Source organism: Haliotis rufescens, unplaced genomic scaffold (assembly GCF_023055435.1).
Source record: "Haliotis rufescens isolate VD_foot unplaced genomic scaffold, xgHalRufe1.0.p SCAF_4, whole genome shotgun sequence".
NCBI classification, from domain to species: domain Eukaryota; kingdom Metazoa; phylum Mollusca; class Gastropoda; order Lepetellida; family Haliotidae; genus Haliotis; species Haliotis rufescens.
In genome coordinates, this window is record NW_025964112.1 from 51,704,891 (window position 1) to 51,713,866 (window position 8,976).

At 39.1% G+C, this 8,976-nt stretch overlaps 1 protein-coding gene across 1 annotated transcript in view; it reads right to left on the reverse strand.

Moving 5' to 3' along the window:
* Positions 1-8,399, reverse strand: part of LOC124152494 — a 28,383-nt gene extending 19,984 nt beyond the window's left edge. The window contains exons 1-8 of the mRNA XM_046525442.2: positions 8,393-8,399; positions 7,408-7,463; positions 6,595-6,685; positions 5,795-5,963; positions 5,102-5,294; positions 3,095-3,145; positions 2,294-2,380; positions 374-445 (exon numbers count right to left, since the gene is read on the reverse strand). Coding sequence (XP_046381398.2) covers positions 374-445; positions 2,294-2,380; positions 3,095-3,145; positions 5,102-5,294; positions 5,795-5,963; positions 6,595-6,685; positions 7,408-7,463; positions 8,393-8,399 — 726 coding nt within the window. The remainder of the gene's footprint in view (positions 1-373; positions 446-2,293; positions 2,381-3,094; positions 3,146-5,101; positions 5,295-5,794; positions 5,964-6,594; positions 6,686-7,407; positions 7,464-8,392) is intronic.
* Between the last annotated feature and the right edge of the window lie 577 nt (positions 8,400-8,976).

The following is an 8,976-nucleotide window of genomic DNA, read 5'->3' on the forward strand; positions in this document are numbered from 1 at the left end:
GCCATGAGCAAATCACAGTCACATCTTCATATAGTTTTAACATTTTTTAACTTGTAGTATCTGGAAAGAATATTTTTAAAAATTAAAAGTTTAAAAATTAAAAGTTCTATTGAAAAAGAAAAAGAAACCTATTCCAATTTTACTTGCATGGACAAATCTGAATCCCATGAAGGAGTTCTGTGTGAATATCTATGTCGGAATTTCACTGTCACTACACATATGTGTCTGTGCGGAAAATAGACGAGGAGCAAAGAAAACGGGCATGAATCTGTGGAGCATCATCCCTCTTTAAATGATATAGGATGAAAGGACAGATTTAAAAATCTGAAAAAGTCCTACATTGACAATGTCAAGGTGAGCTAGACATATTTACCTGCTCTTTTTGACACAGTTTCAACATGCACTTCTGTTTGAATGTTCCTGGACCACCAAACTTCTTCATGTTCTGAAAGTACATGATGATTATCAATACGTAAACAATGAAAACTAGCAGCAACCAAACTATGAACGAGCCACACAAATTACAAACAAGAACAATACCTATAGAGTGTGCATCGTAACGATTAAAACCCTGCTCTCGGCTGTTTTCACTGGGAGGCCTGTAACTCAGCATCTTAGCCGATAAAAATAGAAGCAAATTAACAGATTCTCACCGACAATGCTTGTCATAATCAGGCGAACCAGGATTCGAACCCACAATCAAAGGTTTCTGGCGTGCCTTAGGGATGCAACTCTGCACAGTGAATTGTTGCACCTTGAGACGACTGGGCCACATAGAAGCATGCATGAATTAAAAGTCCTTCAAGGATGGTATTTCAGAGAATAAGGCGAGGTGAAATGGGGTTTAATGTCAAGTTCAAGATTACTGCACTTACATAGCGACATGCATGCACATGTGTGTGTGGCTGCTTGTACAAACTAATGCTGGTTTTACAGGGCAAGCCCACTGAGATACCATGATTCAGTTTAACATGGATTCCCACCTCAGACTCACTATACCATCTTCCCGAGGCAAGAGAGTTAACTGACTATAAAAGTCCAGTTTCCACCCTTGCCGAACTAGGCTGGTATTATGGAGTTACGTTTTGTCTGGACTAACGAGTCTATGCATAGTCCAATCAAAATTGCGCACAGGTTCGTAAACTGTCAAGCAGATCTCGATCAATTGCAGGATTTGCAAAACATGTGCATCGCCAATTCGTTGTCAGCAGATATTTTCCAAATCCTTTCATGTTTTTAATCAAGGCGCTCACATGATTTGATGCATTTCGCGTGGCCAGACCCGTTTTATCACAATATAGATCTTGATTATCGATCAGATCGTCCTGACTGGGCGCCACCATTTTGTGTGAAGCAAACGCATTATGGAATCTGATTGGTCCATAGGAGAGAGGCTTAGAAGGGACATAATTGGTAGTAGCCACTGGTGGCGCAAAGATAGAGCCAAGTAATTCCAGCCTAGTTCGGCAAGGGTGGAAACTTGACTTTTGGGAAGATGCACTATACTGACTCCAAGTTGTTTTTTACCCTTCAAGCTGAGGACAAGGCAGAGTAAGAAGTTCCATATTTAGCTTCTTTGATTTTCAAGATAACGAGTAACAGAGTTATGTTTGTCAGTTATATGATGGGGTGTCAGTTATATATGTGAGGGTGTATTTCGGTTATACACCACTGGGCACAAATGTATACCCTCGATACTACACCCTTTTGTGTGTGGGGTGAGTTATATACCTTTAAAGCCGTTCTTTATTAGAATTAAGAGCGACGTTTCGGTGTAGGTTCTAACACCGTTATCAAGCAAGTGATATACAGATTGTGGTTGGCAAGTATATATACAAGTAGGAGGCAATGTTTATACAGTATTGTTATACTGGAGAAGAGAAGCTTGTTATGTACACACAAGGGTAGTGATGACAATCATCAGTGAGTGAGTGTGTGAGTGAGTTGGGTTTAACGCAAACTTTAACAGTATTCCAGTTATATCACGGCGTGTCAGCTTAATGTGGGAGGAAAGCCCAAAGTGATGCAGGTCTCAGACATTTACCACTTCAGTGAAACCCACGAGCACGGGTATGGTGTTGACAAACCTAGAAACATAATTGGGGCGAACCGTGATTCGAACCCACAATCATAGGTTTCTGGCGTGCCCAAGGGACGCAACTCTGCACAGCCAATCGCTGCACCTTAGACGACTGGGCAACCCGTGCCCCCTAATCATCGGTGAAGTCACACCACAAGCATTTAGGACTTCTAGCATGAGGAACATTCATGTCAGTATTTGGATCATTCTCACCTTACAAGTTCGACACTCACTGCAGTCATCGATCCTCACACAACCAGTGCAGCTGCCGCATTGGGTTTTTAGTTTCCTTCTTTTCTTCTGGAGGACAATGAGGTCAGAAAATAAATAATGCCATGGAACTGAAGCTCAACTTGACATGTACTCAACGCAAGAGGCGACTAACGGGATCGGGTGGTCAGGCTCGCTGACTTGGTGAGGCATGTCATTGAATCCCAATTGCATGGATCGATGCTCATGATATCAATCACTGGATTGTCTGGTCCAGACTTGATTATTTACAGACCGCCATCATATAGCTTGATTATTGCTGTATTTGGCGTTAAACAGCAAAGAAAGCCTAAAATATCAACAAAGACAGAAACTTAAGAAAAGTCAGCATTAGTATTTGAATATTTCCTGAATGAATACAGAGATCTGAAAATGCACTAAAAGGATCTGAACAAAATATGATGTCATCGGTCAGACAAACACAGATGCTAAAGTTCAGCTCCCTCAGTCTGACAACTCTTACACTGAGTTTCAAGAGGATTTAAGAGCAATGTCAAAATAATGTTGAAACATGTAAAATATTGCAAATATAGAACATGCTGAGCCCCACTACTGAATAAACATACACCAAATCCCATTTAGGGTTTTCAATATGGCTATTAGGGTAACTACACTGAAAATCTGCTTCAACTACTTAAAGAAACTGAGGCTTCATCAATTGTAGGAACAAGTATATGAAGTTTCAGTTCCATTTTTGGATTTTTGAAATTTTGTATATTATGATCTAAGATACTGGGTAGCTACCTGGCGACCATGTTGAGATTGCAATTGTGATGTCTTGAACGAACTTGAATCCTGTAACAAACAACCACACAACATTTCAACTGAATCCATCAAGCCGTTTCAAAGAAGTTAAACATGTAGAATGTAATTTTGTTGTCCTTACATGTACATATATATGCTCTCTGCCTCATGCCATTCATTCACCTGATGAAGAAGAAAGCATATACTCCAAAACCTGTTCCTTGTAACAAATGCTCTTCCTTATGTACAGTGTTTGTTGATGACGTGACGACATAAGCTTATATGGCCTTTCAGTCCAGGTGACTCAAAAATAAACAAAGATTCATACCAAGAGCAAGGTGAAACCCTGCAAGCGAAAGGAGCTTTGAACACTAACATGATTTAAATGGAGGCCAAATGGTTCATCAATGCACCATAACAAGTATCTTGAAGAAAAAAGTTCTAAAGACAATATCAGTAACAAGAAGCGTTAAAAAACTACTCACATTCCAGAAACTGCCAAGAGCTGACATCGTAGTGACTTGCAGAGTGAGTGTGTGAGTGAGTTTGGTTTTACGCTGCTTTTAGCAATATTCCAGCAATATATAGGTGGGGGACACCAGAAATGGGCTTCACACATTGTACCCATGTCGGGAATCAAACCTGGGTCTTCGGCTTTAACCACTAGGCTACCCGACCGCCCCTGTGACTTGCAGAAGATCACTTCTTCTGTATAGTGTTTGGTAGACTACTTGTGTTTGCCATGGCATCACCAGACATTGCCATCAATGCAAACGTTGACTTTTCACTCAATGACCTAACACATATTTGTCTACATCACTATGAGCCTGTGGTAAGTCAAAAAAGTCTTGACAAAACTGCCAAATATTTTGCCTTAGCATGTAATATGATCAATTTGCATGGTCCTTTGTACTATTGTATGATGGTAATCAGTCGTGGATATTTTTTAACAATAAATGCAAAATTTATTTTCATAACCAAGTTCTTTTAGTTCGTATGGATCCCTCACTGCCTCAAAATGCAAGGAACACAAAACGTCATGTCAAGTTGGTTTCCATCTTTCTCCTCGCTGACATGGCTGTTGAAAACTTTCCTCCATGCTATATAATTCTTTTCGCTTGGAAATTTGAAGAATATCACACTTGGTACTTTTTGATGAACTAGTACAATCCCACTCAACACAATACCCCATTTCACATCTTAAATATGCCAATAATAACACTTCATTGTCATGTAGATTAATGCACTGTAAACAAAAGAAAATGACGGATGTCTCTCTCTTATGACGTCACAGATACAGCTCGGCCTCTAGCCGGGATTTCAGTATGCATACGTGCTGGATGAGCACTTATTTGTTGCTTTTTAGATAACAATAAAATCACATGTGACTTTTTCGTGTGTGTAAATATGTACTTTGTATGACAATGTAACGTTTCAAAAACTCCTCATAAAAACTCCACTGCCTACAAATTGGTAATGATTTATATCAACTGATCAGCTGTATTGTATCAAGCAACTATTTACACTGTTCGTGTTTTTACATTGTCATTAAAATAACAAACATTGGCATCAAAAAATGATTTTGGAGAAATAATAATCTTTTTCAAAAGAGACAGGTATTGACACATTGTAGGTCGTCATGAAAAGGTATATGTTAGCACCCTCTTCACGGGTCGTATGGACTTTCAATGCTCAAGACATTAGCCAAAAGCCAAAGTCCATATCACCTGCAGAGGAGGGTGCAAACCAACTTATACCATGTTGGGCACAAATGTTATGTGCTTTACACAACAATGCAAAACAATGAACCAAGGCTTGCTCCCCTCTTGTCTGATTCAAATTGTCCAGCCTCAGCACTTTGCACATGCTGGGTCATTACGAACAATAACAACCTGCCGAAACATCCTAGTACGGTAGTATAATCATGAATAAAACTATATCTACCTGTTTGTGTTTTACTGAAGGATGCTCCACATAGCGGATTTAGTGAAGGATCAATGCACATACCTTTCTCCATGGTAGGTTCGGAACATCGTAATCAAATCGAAACTCTTCTCCCATTTTGATATTTCGATTGGCAAACAAGCAGATATGGGTCTTATTTTCACACTGCACAATTCTTAGGAAACAGTTTTTTTCATGCTCCTTCCAGCCATCATTAACGAACCGTCCCATTGTCTTTGAATGTGTGGCATCCACACTGAAACCAGAAACACTAGGTTTACCACAGAAAAGATTCTATGTGGGAGACAATTCTATGTTCGAAAAAGAATAGGATTGGTGGTCAGGAAAGCATGATTTCTCCAAATATTAATGAGATTCTGAATAATATAAGCAATAATGTATTGTCTATATTTCCAGGAAATATTTAAACAGAGCCCACATTGATGACGCTTTTATAACACAGAAGCGGATGACACCACAAAACAGAGGTTATAGTAAAACCAACAATAGGACGACAAAAGTATCTCTGAATATCAACATTATCTATCAAACATGTCAAAGTATAAATGCATTGGATAACTGACTTACTCTACACACTGGCAAATGAATAACAGTATTCCCTCACAAGAGGTGCTACTTTCTCATTGACTGGTCTACAGAACCAAATTATATACAATATTTGGGTCTGTGTAAGCTTCAAATGCCGCATATATTCTTTTGCTTGCCAGGAGCATTAGCATTAATGATCATGCTTACCAAAGTCGTTTTCCTTTCTTGTCTTGGAAGTATACAATGAATGACCCTTCTTTTTCTTTATCGTACTTTTCATCTCGGAGCTTAGCCTCACTCTGGGAAATCAGCTCCCCGTGATATTCTAGCACAAAGTCGCCCTCTGATAGATCCTGGGTTGCAAATACCCCATAACCTGTTAATATATTGCCTGGCAGAGGTAATTATAAGGGCTAAATGTTTTAAAGAACACATGTAATATTGTTTCTGTCTGGAAATTAAGCCCTACAATACACATGAATCGACACCTTATAAGCAAAGTCTGTTTATATAGTGATGAAGGGTCTCCTTCCACAAAGTTATCATGATGTTACAACTGTAGTAACCTCATTTAATCTAAATGATAATCATAGTGTTTGTCTGTTTGTTTATTTATTTAACGTCGCATTCAGCAATATTCCAGCTATGTGACGGCAGTCTGTAAATAATCGAATCTGGACCTGACAATCAAGTGATCCGCGCAATTGGGATACTACAACATGCTAATCAAGTGATAACAAGTCAGAGAGCCTGACCAACCGAGTCGCCTCTTATGACAAGCATAGTCGCCCGTTACAGCAAGCATAGGTTCCTGAAGACATATTTTACCCCGGTTCTTCGTGGGTCGATATTCATAGTGTGAAGATCTTTTCCTGGAAAGGGACCCTGTTTCCCTTCACATTTCTGATGTCTCTGCCATGATATTGCTGGAATATTGCTGAAGGTGGCGTAAAAACATACTCACTCACTCACTGACAGATGGATGACTACAAGTGTGAGGGTCTCACCTATGTTGGAGTTGATGTATCGGACCTCGCAGAAGGGAGGGTCCAACTCGGCCATGATGTAGCCTTTAGCTATGGATTCCACCTCCTCCACCTGAACACAATCAAGTGACCTCAGACATGGACATGTCTATGGACATAGAAACTAGTGCTAGGACGATACACCGATGCATCAGTGGATCCCAATGTTTTTACTTCTTGATACAAGTATTGATCAAGTATTGATCCCAGTCACACACTTACTAAGAAGTATTGATTCTTACCTTAAATGTTTGCTTTAATAACTGTTACACTAAACGCTAATTAGGAATGAAAGATGATAGTAAAAACGTAAATATTTTCATCCGTTGTGCCATACTTCACACTGCTGACTGAAAATCAGGTATTTGGCCATCCTGTCTATGAAAAAGAGGGACCACAAATGGGAGCACATGCAAGTATCATGATACATATCAGATCATACTGAGTGAGTTTGGGTTGAACGCCGCTTTTAACAGTATTCCAGTCATATTGCAGCGTGTCAGCTTAATGTGGGAGGAAAACCCGAAGTGATGCAGGTTTCAGACGTTTACCACTTCAGTGAAACCCATGAGCACGGGCATGGTGCTGACAAACCTAGAAACATAATTGGGGCGAACCAGGATTCGAACCCATAATCATAGGTTTCTGGCGTGCCCAAGGGACGCAACTCTGCACAGCGAATAGCGGCGCCTTAGAAGACTGGGCCACCAGTCCCCCCTATCAGATCATAAGTAAGGTAACGTGATATGTATTGGTGTATCATCCCAGCCCCTATATATATTATCAACTAGCTACTTTGATAATTATCAGAATTTTGTTGCCCATCAGTTCCAAAATAGCACTTTCCAGTTCTACAGGAGCAATTCAATGCCAAAAAGAAAACTCAATTAAGGGTTCTATCATCATGACTCGCAAACATTATTGATTTTCAAAGGACTTATTTTGGTACAACCAAAACATTTAACAGGAACTAATTTGTTAATGTGAAGCTTACATGATTTATGTCTTTTCCCTTGGATGAGAGTTTGATCATATGACTGTGAAACGGATTTTAATTAGCGTATGAATGACACATTTTAATGTTCATGTTTTTCACGAGACTGTATTCTTGAAATGAATGACAGACAGACGACATTCCTGGCAAAAGGCCTTGATATTCCTTAGCACGCATAAATACAAAAGTGTTGTTTCAGATCATTTTTAAAAGACCACCTAATCTCGAACTCTGCGTTTTAGCACACATTGGGAAAAATCAGAGAGCTTGACGGGCCATTCACAAATATCCTCACTACAACCCATTCCAGTGAACAAAATAAAAAAACGCACATCCAAGATCCAATGATGATACTGTTTGTTCTTCACATTATCAGAAGGTTCAAACTCCAGTTAACACAAAGTAAAAGTAAAATCTTAAATCAAGAGCAAGAAAAAAATAATATGAGCTATGTTCAGTAGGTCACACAAGAAAAATTGACATCATTCTGTTCGAAACAAAAGAAGCTTTGATGGGAAAACCATTGTTGCGACTGGCAAATAGTCGCATCTTGAGCAGACAAGCCAGTGATTGATATTGTGAGCAACGTACCAACATGATTAGGGTACAATGACACAGAATTGACCAAGTTGAAAAGCCTTACTACCTGATCCATTAACTAAGTTGTGCCTCTTATGACAAGGGTAGGGGACTGGTGGCCTATTCTAACCCTATTCACAGCTGGGAAGGTTTTCCTCCTACTTTGATTGGTTGTAACATTCACTGACATATAATTAGTGTACTTACCCGCCATAACTGTTCTTTTAATGTTTTTTGCCTTTTGGTCATATTGCTTCATGAAGACAGCTGGAAGTGAAGGAGGAGCAATGTTATCACATGGAACACAGGAGGATACGAGATTTATCTCCATCTGCTCTGAAACTGAGTTTTCAACCCAAATCTGCTGTCAATGTCAGTAGAAATTCCAAAATTGTAATTAAATATGTCACATTATTGTATTTTTAACAGATCATGGATTTGGTTTAATATCTTTGATGCTGGTTGTAATAACAGAATAACCTTGTGATATACAAGGAGTTACTTTTTTATGGTAAAACTTCCTGAGATCAGGATTATTGCATAATGTTTAACAAAATGTAAAACAAAATGGCAGCGCCCAGTCAAGACAATCTAATCGATAATCAAGATCGATATTGTGATAAAACGGGACTTACATCATGAAGTGCATCAAATCACATGAGCACCTTGATTAAAAACCTAAAAAGATTTGGAAAATATCTGTTGACATTGAGTTGGTTGTGCACATACTTTGCAAATCCTGCAATCTACCGAAACGGATTTCAATTTCGGTGCGCGATTTTGATTTGACT